The sequence below is a fragment of the Lacerta agilis genome, chromosome 14 (genome assembly GCF_009819535.1).
Source record: "Lacerta agilis isolate rLacAgi1 chromosome 14, rLacAgi1.pri, whole genome shotgun sequence".
NCBI lineage: Eukaryota > Metazoa > Chordata > Lepidosauria > Squamata > Lacertidae > Lacerta > Lacerta agilis.
The window spans coordinates 9792025-9804502 of record NC_046325.1 but is presented as its reverse complement, the minus strand read 5'-3'; the positions used below and the strand labels follow the sequence as shown (position 1 = coordinate 9804502).

The 12478-nt window shown below is 47.0% G+C and overlaps 1 protein-coding gene across 1 annotated transcript; it reads left to right on the top strand.

The window, feature by feature from the left end:
• Positions 1-2030: 2030 nt before the first annotated feature.
• On the top strand, positions 2031-12478 carry LOC117057354 (extracellular calcium-sensing receptor-like). The gene is made up of 6 exons (XM_033168197.1): positions 2031-2071; positions 3440-3731; positions 5257-6069; positions 8208-8435; positions 10685-10808; positions 11565-12478. Exons 1-6 carry the CDS (start codon positions 2031-2033, stop codon positions 12476-12478), a joined length of 2412 nt encoding a protein of 803 aa, XP_033024088.1.

Genomic DNA, 12478 nt, shown 5'->3' with positions numbered 1-12478 from the left:
ACTAGCTAGCAGGCGCTTAATTAGGACAGGGAGGTGCAGCTCAAGTGTTCTGCTTCATGTTTGAACCTGCCCTCAATTACATGCACTTATCTGCTATTTTCCTAATGGTAATTGGAATGAAAATAATCCTAACTATTCCCTTGTCACATGCGGTTTACCTGCCCTTGGTGGAGATGAGGGCGTTAGTAATGTGTTGCCTTATTTGGTTAATGAGACAAAATGAGCTTTAGGGCAGGAACTGGTTTAATTGCATAATAAAGCTACTGGGAATAAATCTGCAAACAGGGACAACCCACTTACAGAAGTTTCAAAAGTTTGTCCTCAAGTAGAGCACGTGGAGATTCCTGTGCTTTTTACAGCTGGGCAAGTGGCAGAAACCCAACAGGGGCAGAGCTTTCGCCACCAATGCATCTCTCGGCCTGAAAAAGCTGCACCCATTTAATTTCTATATTCTCTGAAAATGCGGCAGTTTAGTAGGAATGGCTGGGCGATAGATCACTGCTTGCTCCTGGTCGTTCGCATAGAATCTCTGTGGATTTTTCATTCTGTTAAGAATATTTAGTCTGGCCTCCTGTTCTTACAGTGGCCAACCGGGTGCCTGTAGGAAACCCCACAAGCAGTGTTTGAGCACAACAGCACACTTTCCACTTGTGATTTCCAGGAACTGGCATTCAGGGACATACATCATCTGACTGTTGAAGGGAAATGTAGCCATAGATAGCCTTAAACTCCATGAATTTGCAAAATCCTCTTTTCAAACCGTCCAAGTTGGTAGCCATCGCTACATCTTTTGGGGAGCGAATTAAGTACAGTGGTACCTTGGGTTAAGAACTTAATTCGTTCTGGAGGTCCGTTCTTAACCTGGAACTGTTCTTAACCTGAGGTACCACTTTAGCTAATGGGGCCTCCTGCTGCTGCCGCGCGATTTCTGTTCTCATCCTGCAGCAAAGTTCTTAACCTGAGGTACTATTTCCGGGTTAGCAGAGTCTGTAACCTGAAGCGTCTGTAACCTGAAGCGTCTGTAACCCGAGGTACTGCTGTAGTTTAACAATGCACTGTGGGAAGAAGTACGCACTGTAGTTCTCCGTGTATAAGACAATGTTTTATTTATTATAAAATAATGGATAGTGCAGAAGGGGGACGATTGTCAGCCAAGCCCTGCTGTTGATTTTCAGCAATCCTCCCAAAAAAAAAAAAGGTCAACAACTCTGGTCAACTCCCCCCCCCCCAAAAAAGCTTAACAACTCCGGGCAATCTCTCCCCCCCCCACATTTTCTTAATTTGGAGTCCCCCAAAATAGGGGTTGTCTTATACACGGGGGCGTGTTATACACGGAAAAATGCGGTACTTTCTTTTGTCTGTCCTGAATTTTCCAAAATTCAGCTTTATTGGATGCTTACAAGTTCTGGTGTTAATAAGCGTGAGGTGGGGGGGGGGAATTCTCTACTTTCATAAGACGCACGTTGTTATGGCTCTGCATCAGGTCTCCACCTCCCCTTTTCTCTAAGCGAAATACCCACAGATACTGTAACTTTGCCTCGTGTGGGAGTTGCTCCAACCCCTTAATCATTTTGGTTGCCCTTTTCTGAACCTTAGCCATTGGTGAACACTTTTCACTTGGGTTTCTCACCACTGGATGGAAGGAAAGGCTTTGTGTTTGCACGGCCCCTAAGATTTCACAGCGTGCTGGCCCTCTTGGCCATCATGAGGTCTAGAAACCTATTCAAAAGAAAACAAAAGGGCGAATTCCACATCACCCACAAAATTCCACACTAATGTGACGCTGTTGCACATACCCAGAATTCACACATACATGTAATACAGTCCAGATATTTACCAGGAGGGACCCAATCCAGGTGACAAAGGAAAAACGAAGCATATACTGTACCATATTTCTTCTTTCATCTCCTGCGTGAAAGAATTAACAATTACTGGATTCTATGGCCTGACTGGATCATCTGCAGTAACCCCCTAGGAGATAAAAGTTTCAGACGATGGGGTGTGGGAATAATTTTATGCTATTAGCGGCTATGAATGCAGAAGCCCAAGGCTGCCTTGCTGAGCAACTCCAGTGAGTCCTGGAGTCTCCAGGGTCCTGTCATCCCTCCAGAGAATCCATTTTCAAATGTGCCCTTCCTTTGTGACGGGTGGTGGCCCGTCACTCATCTCGCCTTGCTTCCTCGGCTCATCACAATTTTCCATTTGGCAGAAATGCTCCAGGGATGGTAAGAGCCAACACAATATTATTTTGCTCTCTGCATCAATTGAAAAAGGGAGTTTTGGGGGTCCTGGAGATTAATTGGAGATAATATTTGCCATCAACCAAGAATCGGAGCGAAGAAAGACCTCCCTGTTACAGAAGGCCGCCTTCTTTGGATGTCACATCTATTTTCCGCAAGAGGCAATACAGAACATCTGCTTGCGGATCCATGAACTTCCTAGGACTCCCATTTTTTATGCTGGTGGTCCGCACTGATGGGCACCAGTGTCAGCTGCCAGCCCTCAGGATGGAGGCCTTTGAGAGAAGGGGAGACATCCTCATCGGAGGGCTTTTCCCTCTGCATCACCAAACATCACGCGATGCTGTGGCCATCACCTTCACAATGCCGCCTAATCCCACATACTGTCACATGTCAATGCAGCGCCAGCAGCCCCTCCCGAAGGATCTATCTTATACTGCTGGAACTGTCAATGCAAGACGTCCCTCGAGGTAAATCTGGGGTGCCTGGGCTGCTTTGGAGCAGGGTGGGAGGGCGATTCTCCTTTTCTCTTCTGCCTAAGGAGTGCTTGTTCACTCACAGAAGCATGCATGTTACCTGGGGCCTCTCCGACCAAGCCTGTGATGGTGTAGCGGTTAAGTGTGGGGCTAGGACCTAGGAGAGACTTGGGTTCGAATTTGGTGCCTCACCAGACTGGCTATTCATTGGGGGCGTGTTCTATGACATGTTCTTGACATCATAATAGTGCATTAGCGGTGATTCAGTGGCCTTCACTAGACTCTTTTCGGTGACTGTTAAAATTTTACAAGCCTACCCAGATATTTAGAATGCTGGTTTCTTTTTTTCTTTTTCCTTTTTGTAAAACCAGTAAAATCTGGATTTAATTGTTTTTACTAATCACAGAAAACAATAGAAAATTGCTTCAGTTTATTTTTAATATAGTTTTAATCAGAGGACGTGTGTGTGTGTGTTTGTGTGTGTGTGTTTTTATACACTCTACCCACACTCACTGGTATCTGTGTTCGGCAGCTAGCAGCCACCAGTCATCAGAACCCATTGAAGACACATTTATTTACCATTCATGTCCATTAGCTGTTGACTGAACAACATCTGAGGCAGGTCTATCTCAGTTGGCAGTCGGTGCAATAATCTGTGCAGCCTGAAGATCAATTCCTGCGTTCTGATTGGAACCCGCTGCATTTTCTCCTGCTTTTCCACAGCTTGGCGCTTTGGTTTTACAAGTTCATCCAAACCATGGTCTTTGCCATCAAAGAGATTAACCAGGATTCAAGCCTATTGCCCAACATCACTCTCGGCTTCCAGATCTTCGATTCTTGCCAGATTCTTTCAAGAGCCCTTTTGGGTGCCACACAGTTTCTTGCGGGCGGTCAAAACCCCATCCCCAACTTTCACTGCGGCCACACCCCGCCTCAAGCTGGTCTTATAGGAGAGGCAGGCATAACTGAGTCCAGGACGATAGCTAGGTGGTTGGATCTCTATAAATACCCCCAGGTAGGAGTGGCGTGGGGTTGTAAGCTCCTCTGAGGCAGGAGCTGTCCTTTTGGAATTTGCAAAATGCCAGAGCCCACAAGGATAAAACTGATTTCACACCGGATATCTGTGTGTTTCACATACAGGTGAAACTCGAAAAATTAGAATATCGTGGAAAGGTTCATTTCTTTCAGTAATTCAACTTAAAAGGTGAAACTAATATATGAGATAGACTTGTGACATGCAAAGCGAGATATGTCAAGCCTTTATTTGTTATAATTGTGATGATTATGGCGTACAGCTGATGAGAACCCCAAATTAACAATTTCAACTTTGGGGTTTTCATCAGGTGTACGCCATAATCATCACGATTATAACAAATAAAGGCTTGACATATCTCGCTTTGCATGTCATGAATCTATCTCATATATTAAACTCCAGTAGCTAATGAAAAGAATTGCTTACATAAATGGACTTTTCCACTATATTCTAATTTTTCGAGTTTCACCTGTAGGTTGCAGCAAAGGAGCAAATAGCATTGTGGGACTTTTAAAAGAATAACCAATTTTTTGTGGTGTGCGCATTTATGGACTTAGATGCACTAGATGAAGTGGATAAATTAACGCTTTAGACCAGCATAACCCCTGCAGATGTGAGCCTAATCTGTAATGTGAAAGATTTTTCTGAGTTTGTTTCGATGGTGTGTGGATACAAGACTTAATACCTGTACATGTATTTGCTTTGGAAGACAGCATCTTATGTTTGGTAATTGTTTTTTTAAAAAAAAAAAAAAAAGAAGCAAAAGAAATGGATTTGAGCAGTCCATCAAAGCTTTCGCTATAATAAAATTGGTTAGTCTTTTAAGGGTGTTGCAATTTTGGCAGATGGTTGTAGTTGCATGGAAGGGCCAGTAGAGGGCAATGTGGTTGCATGGATTGAGTGGGAGCATTAGTTTACTGTGAATTTATTATTTCCATGAAAAATGCCTTATATGATAATACCCTGACTAGGCCTCATGCTGTATCTAGGTGCACCTACTTGCATTACTGTCTCTCCCCGCACCCTTCCAACAAATTTTTGCATCCTAGAGACTTTTCTCTTCTTCCAAGCGATGGCAGTTCCATTTTTTTTTGGAAGTCTAAATGATACAGGTTTATAGGTTTTTTGAAGTCTAAATGATATAGGTTTATAAGGTGGTGTGTTCAGCGATTCTCTGACTGAGCGCAATGTCAGCAAAAATAAGATACACTGAAATAAATGTTACTAAGAACTCTAGTAACATTTATTTCAGTGCATTTTGCAATAAGAACTCCAACTTAATTCAGCAAAAATAAGATGGCAGCATTAAAGAAAGCCATTGCCTCAGATATTCACATACACGCAAGTCCCACGGTTCGGATATCCGAATCAGATGTTCGCGTACCGAGGCGAGGGTGCAAGTCCCACGTTCAAATAACCGAAGGTCCGTCTGACAAGTGTGTCTGCATAGGGGGACCGGCATGCGTTTTTGTTTAACAGACGGACGGTTTTCTCCTCTTGCGCCCAGATCAGTTACTTTGCCACGGGCCCGGTGGCCGACGACGGCTCTCAGTTTCGCTCTTTCTTCCGCACTGTCCCCAGCAGCAGGCTGCAGGCCCTCGGCCTAGCTCGGCTAGTGACCCACTTTGGCTGGACGTGGGTCGGCCTGCTCACGACGGACTCCGAATACGGGAAGCAAGGCATCGAGATTGTGCGGGAGGAGATTGTCCGGAACGGGGCGTGCGTTGCCTTTTCGGAGCTGCTTGACAAACCACCGGACACGGGCAACGTCGAGAGAGTCGCCAGAAGGGTCGCAGGATCCAAGAGCCAGGTCATCGTCACCTTCTGTGGGTCCGAGGCTCAGCCTCTGCTGGTCCTGCTGCACAGCCAGGGGGTGAAGGGGAAGGTGTGGCTCTGCTCCGAAGCCATGAGCCACATCACCTTCTACAGGAACCGGCAGGCCTTGCTGATGCTCAGCGGTTCGCTGGCCATCTCCTCTCGCAAACAGCCAGTCCCCGGCCTGAGGGACTTCGTAATCCGGCTCCACCCTTCCGCTTCGCCAGAAGACATCTTCATCCAGGAGTTCTGGGGCGAAGTCTTCCATTGCTGGTGGGACGCGAGCTCCAAGGAGGGGGGAAACAAAAGCAGCCACTCCTGCACAGGGAAGGAGAACTTGGGGGACGGCAGGAACTCCTTTGTCGGCATGATGGGGTTCGGCTTGTCCTTCAACATCCACAACGCGGTCTATGCCATCGCCCACGCACTGCACGACATGGCGCAAGAGGAGCCAAGGGGCCTGAAGAGGACCGAAGGGAGAGTTCCTGGGATCGAGCCCTGGAAGGTAATATCTGACTCCAATCACACGTTGACTTTAAAAGTGTGTTGGAGAAGGCTATGGATAGCTTCTAGCTGTGGTAGCCATGCACAGCCTGCCACAGTTGGAGGTGGCAGGGCTTTCTCGGTATTGGCACCGACTTCTATCACAAGAGACCAGGGCCCTGCGGGATTTGGCATCTTTCCGCAGGGCCTGCAAGGCGGAGCTGTTCCACCAGGCCTTTGGGTTGGTTTCTGTTTGATAGTTATGCTTCATTCTTTTATAGGTGGGCTATTTGGAAATGAGACTGCAGTTTTAATTTTGAATTTTTAAATTTGTATTTTAATCTGTATTTTAAATTGATTGTTTTTATGTTTTTGCTGTGATTTTAATTAGTGTTAGCCGCCCTGAGCCCGGTTTTTGGCTGGGAAGGGCGGGGTATAAATAAAAATTTATTATTATTATTATTATTATTATTATTATTCTGAATACCAGCTGAAAGAAACCACAGGAGGAATGCTCTTGCACCGAGGTCCCGGCTTAAGAGTTTGCAGCAGGATCTAGCTTGCCACTGTGAGAACAGGATGCTGAACTAGATGGGCCATTGGCCTGATCCAGCGGGCTCTTCTTAATGTTCTTACATTGAAATGCTTTGGGGTGGGGGTTCTAGAATGGGTGCAGCCTAAGGTGGCTACCTCCAGATGTTCTTCTTCTTTATCAGATTCTTCTCCCCCAAAAAGCAGAGGGGGTTAATAACTGAAAAAGCAGCTCAGAATCCAACATAGGCTCTCCTTTTACAGAAGAGATGTGGGAAGTCCTTCCTTCGTCCTCTTACGGGTTTTCAGCAACACCATAAATCCTTCCCGAGCACAAACCGGGCAGGATGGAACGCACGGTGTGAAATCTCCTCATAAAAGTGAAGATAATTGTGGTAGAATTAAATTCTGCCACAGAGAAATAGAGGCCAGTCCAATACCACACAGTGAACCTAATGGTTTAGTGGGGATTCGAACCTGTCTGTCGACTCTTAACCACAGCGATCTAACTCCGGTGCTTCAATCCTCTGCTGGGGCTACAGTTCCTAGTCAGCACAACCAACGGTGAGAAATTATGGGAACTGTAGTCCAACAGCATCTGTATCTGAAGAAGTGTGCATGCACACAAAAGCTCATACCAATAACAAATTTAGCTGGTCTCTAAGGTGCTACTGGAATTTTTTAATTTTGTGTTGACTATGGCAGACTAACGCAGCTACCTACCTGTAACTAGCATCTGGAGGGTATCTCACTTGCTACCACTGTTTTAGGAGATTCACACTGATGCCGGTTCAGAGGATACCAAGGTACAGCGGTACCTTGGCTCTCAAACTTAATCGATTCCGGAAGTCCGTTCCAAAACCAAAGCGTTCCAAAACCAAGGCACACTTTCCCATAGAAAGTAATGCAAAATGGATTAATCCGTTCCAGACTTCTAAAAACAACCCCTAAAACAGCAATTTAACATGCATTTTACCATCTAACGAGACCGTTGATCCATAAAATGAAAGCAATAAACAATGTACTGCAGTCACACAATCAATCAATCAATCCGTAGCTGAACTGGGTTCCACACAGTCACAAAATCAAACAAAAAAAGAGCCACAAAAAGAAAAACGCTAAGTAAATAGCAAAAAACAGACAGACCTCAGCGTAACACTCAAAATGGAAGTGTGGCACTCGAATCAGAAGCGAAACACTCAAAACGGAGCACATTTGGCTTTCGAAGAAAGTTTGCAAACCAGAACACTTACTTCTGGGTTTGCAGCGTTCTGGTTCCAAGTTGTTCAAGTACCAAGGCGTTTGAGAACCAAGGTACCACTGTATTCTGTTGCCAGTAACTAGCCACACAATTTGGGCAGTTAACCAGTCTAGGGCAGCATGTACATATGAGCAGAAAGCCTAACATCTTCCCTTTAGTTAGAACTCAGGCGCCTGGAACCTTTGGCCTTCCAGGTGTTGCTGAACTACAACTCCCATCTTGCCCAGCAAGTGTGGGGCGATAGGAGCTGCAGTCCATCAACATCTGGAGGCCCACTGGTTCCTTGCATGCCCTTAACTCATGCGATGCGTATTTACATAGAGCACAAAACCGATGCCCGCCCCTTTCCTCCCCCGCCTTGCTTCCAGTTGCTTCACTACTTGAGGAAAGTCCGTTTCAAGAACAAGGTGGGCGAGGAAGTCTCCTTTGACCAGCACGGTGACCCCCCTGCCCTCTTCGATGTCCTCAACACACGCTTGCCTTCCACGAAGCAATTCCAAGCTGTGCCAGTGGGGCAGATTGCGTTCAGCCCCTCGCAAGGCGAGGAACTGAAGGTGGACGACAGCGCCATCATGTGGACAGGAGGGAATACACAGGTAGGACTGATTTTATGTTCACCATTGTGAAAAAAACACTTGCAATGTGAAAGGAACTGTGGATATAAATAGAATTTTATGGACAAATAGAGGACAATATGATATGCAGTGGAAAGCAGTTATCGGCGGACTCCACGGAGGGGAGGGAGGAAGTCCAAAAATTCAGAGAATTCTACACTTTTTTGGATTCTAATGTACAGTGGTACCCCGCTAGACGAAAATAATTCGTCCCGCGAAAATTTTCGTCTAGCGGGGTTTTCGTCTTGCGGAGCGGCAATGGGAGCCGCGCTCCGCAAAACGAAAAAGAAAAAAAAAGACGAAATTTTTTCGTCTTGCGAGGCAGCCCCATAGACTTTTTCGTCTAGCGGGGCTGCCTCCCGCTAGACGAATGCTTTCGTCTAGCGAGTTTTTCGTCTAGCGAGGCATTCGTCTAGCGGGGTACCACTGTATGTGTGAATATAAAATTAAATTGTAAAGCCAATTAAAAAAAATATTTTTTAAAACAATGTTCACCATTGCTCCTCAAAGGGCATATCTACCCTGCATAGAGGAGGAGGAGGTTGTTGTTGTTTTAAACCCCTTATTCACTCTTCCCCAGGGGAGAGTTCCTGTGTGAGGACTGGATGTGGCAGGGCACATGAGGGACGGGCTGTGGCTTAGTTGCAGAGCACCTGCTTTGCGTGCGCAGAAGTTCCCAGGTTCAATTCCCGGCATCTCCAGATAGGCCTGTCCAAAACCCAGAAGAGACACTGTCAGTCAGCGTGGACAATACTGAACTAGGGGGGGCATATTGTTTGACTTAGTAAAGGCAGCTTCCTGTTTTTGTGTGCCCTGAGGTGCATCTTGTGGTCAAGCCTGTCCAGGATATTTCTTTAGAATGCAGCTCCTAGGAAACAGGTCTTTGCTACAGCTGTCCTGTGGAGAACAGTGTATGCTGCTCTTAAAAACAAAAGGCAGAAAACAAAGAGAAAAACAATAAACCAGAGAGGGTTGAGGAGGGTCCTGAGTTTTCTCACTCAGGGCCTCTGGGCAGCATCCCAGTTTTGATCTGCAGGATGCTGGAGGGCATGTATTTGGCTCCTTCACCAAACGTTCTCCACACCTAATAATAATAATAATAATAATAATAATAATAATAATAATAATAATAATTTATTTATACCCCGCCCTTCCCAGCCAAAAACGGGGCTCAGGGCGGCTAACACTAATTAAAATCACAGCAAAAACATAAAAAAACAATTTAAAATACAGATTAAAATACAATTTCAAAATTAAAAATTAAAACTGCAGTCTCATTTTCAAATAGCCCACCAATAAAAGAATGAAGCATAAGTATCAAACAGAAACCAACCCAAAGGCCAGGTGGAACAGCTCCGTCTTGCAGGCCCTGCAGAAAGATGCCAAATCCCGCTGGGCCCTGGTCTCTTATGATAGACTGTTCCACCAAGTCGGGGCCAATACTGAGAAAGCCCTGGCCCAAGTTGAGGCCAACCTAGCATCTTTGTTGCTTGGGACCTCCAAAAGATTATTATTTGAGGACCTTAAGGTCCTACACGGGACATACCAGGAGAGGCGGTCCCTAAGCCGAGGGTCCTGCCCTCTTTCAGTGGGAAGGAGCAGCAGCCATAGGCCCAGTTCCCACCTGGAGGCAACTGCAGACCCTCCAAGTATCCTTTTTTTCCAGGGACGTCCTTGATTTAGAGAAGCCATCTCAGTCTCTGATTTGATCCCGGAATGTCCCACTTTTCCTTAGGATGTCCCTAGTTTTATTGGAGAAATGTTGGAGGGTATGGCAATCCTGCATAGAGAAGTTCTTTTTGTTTAATTATGTTTTTGTATATGTTGGAAGCTGCCCAGAGTGGCTGGGGCAACCCAGTAAGATGTGTGGGGTATAAATAGCAAGATAAAAATTATGGAATGGGATGTCCCTATTTTCATCGGAGAAATGTTGGAGGGTTATGCAACTGTGGCATATCTCCAGGAGGGTGGGGTGCCCCACTCTCTACCAGTGAATTATCTGCACCCTCGCACCAAAACTACAGTTCCCAGGATTCTTGGATGGGGAGGGGGAGCCATGATGCTTGAGCTGATAACACACCAGTGTAAGCCTTTTTCATATAAATGTGGTATTTTAAAACAAAGTGTGCTTTGTCATTCATGGTCGTTTTAATTGGCACAATGCAGGTAAACATTGGTGTTGCGATGAGAAATATCAAGTCAGGCAAATCTTCCTCTCCTCTCTTATTTAGGTCCCTGTCTCAGTCTGTACACCGAGTTGCCCCATGGGCCACTACAAAACCCAGCGCTCAGATATGGCTACTTGTTGCTTTGAATGTGTGCCGTGTGCAAGCGGGGAAATTTCAAACCAGACCGGTGCGTAGAATGCCCACTATAGTCACTCTGGGAAAGATTATCTATGCTACAAATATCTGTCAGTTTTATATACCTGTTGTTGCTGTTTTGGCCGCCCCCCCCATGGCATTTAGCTAGCATTGCTAATAGGTGCGGATAGGTTGGTCCTCCATAAACTCACCAATTACTCTTTTAAAGCCATTTTGGCATCAAATCACATGTTTGTTTGTTGGATGGATGGAAGGATGGAAGGAAGGAAGGAAGGAAGGAAGGAAGGAAGGAAGGAAGGAAGGAAGATTGACATAACACATAGCCTGGCCCTAAACTAGGGGCAGTTCCCATATCTTGTAGCTGAGAATTCCCAAAATTAACGACATGTTCCATCCCATAAAGAAGTCTTTCTCTTTCATCTGTGATGGTTTTCCTGCCAATCAATTGCCCGGGGTCAACCCAAGTTTAGTATTTTTGGGAGGGGGATATTTCTAACCCATTTGCCCTACACTCCAGTTCCAGACGCACTTGAATTATGCTTTGAGCCTATACCAGTGGTATACTCTGTGTAAACCCAGAGACTCCCTTGTTTAGTGTAGCTTTAGAGTTTTCACAGCTTTAGACACAGGCTGCAGGGTAAAAGCTAGTGAGGTCAAATAGAAGTTAAACCAAGGATTATGAAGGGCACCTGAAGGTTTTCCTTCCTTTCTTTTGGGACAGAAGGGAGGGGAATTGGTTGGTGCAGTGCAGTGATGAGATGCTCTCCGAATCCCTCTTTGCTTCTAGATTCTTCCGCCTGCTCAAGGTGCCCCGAAGACCAGTGGCCTGGTGCAGGGCAGACACAATGTGTACCCAAAAGGGAGCTTTTTCTCCATTTCCATGAGCCTCTGGGGGCCGGTCTGGCCAGTGCCTCCATCTGCGGCTCCCTCTTGCCCGTCTTGATCCTCGGCCTCTTCGTCACTCATCGGGGGACCCCTCTGGTCCGAGCCAACAGCCGGGAGCTCAGCTACCTGCTGCTGGCAGGGCTGGCACTCAGTTTCCTCTGCTGCCTGCCGTTCCTCGGGCGGCCCACGCCTCGGTCCTGCTTGTGGCGCCAAGCTGCCTTTGGGCTGACCTTTGCCCTCTGCCTCTCCTGCATCCTGGCCAAGACAGCGATGGTGGTGGCAGCCTTCAGGGCCACCAGCCCCGGCAACCCCGCGAAGCTGTGGCTCGGTTCCAGGACGCCCCGTGCCGTGGTCCTGCTGGGCTGCCTGCCCCAGCTTCTGCTGTGCGCCACGTGGCTGGCCACCTCCCCTCCCTCCCCTGGGAGAGATGCTCACTCCATCCCTCACGCCATATCCCTCTTCTGCGACGAAGGCTCTCCCAGTGCATTCTGGGGCATGCTGGCTTACCTGTGCCTGCTGGTGGCGCTCAGCTTGGCCGGGGCCTTCCTGGCGCGGAATCTCCCCGACGCCTTCAACGAGGCCTGGCTCATCTGTTTCAGCTTGTTGGGGTGCCTTGGGGTGTGGCTGGCCTTCGTCCCCGCTTACCTCACTTCGAGAGCGTGGTACACGGCAGCCACAGAGGCCTTCGCCATCCTAGCCTCCAGCTCAGCCTTGCTCTGCGGCATTTTTTTCCCCAAGTGCTGCATCTTGTTGTGGCACCCTGAGCTGAACACCAGGAGGTTCCTCATGAGAAGGGAAACGCACGCCAGCACTTAA

What these genes read in the sequence shown, in the direction of transcription:
- LOC117057354 (XM_033168197.1), top strand. Translation starts at nt 2,031, where the DNA reads ATGAATGCAGAAGCCCAAGGCTGCCTTGCTGAGCAACTCCA. An exon ending in TGCCTTGCTGAGCAACTCCA is followed by an intron (nt 2,072 to 3,439) that starts GTGAGTCCTGGA and finishes GCTTTTCCACAG; the next exon opens with CTTGGCGCTTTGGTTTTACA. An exon ending in ATCTCTATAAATACCCCCAG is followed by an intron (nt 3,732 to 5,256) that starts GTAGGAGTGGCG and finishes TCTTGCGCCCAG; the next exon opens with ATCAGTTACTTTGCCACGGG.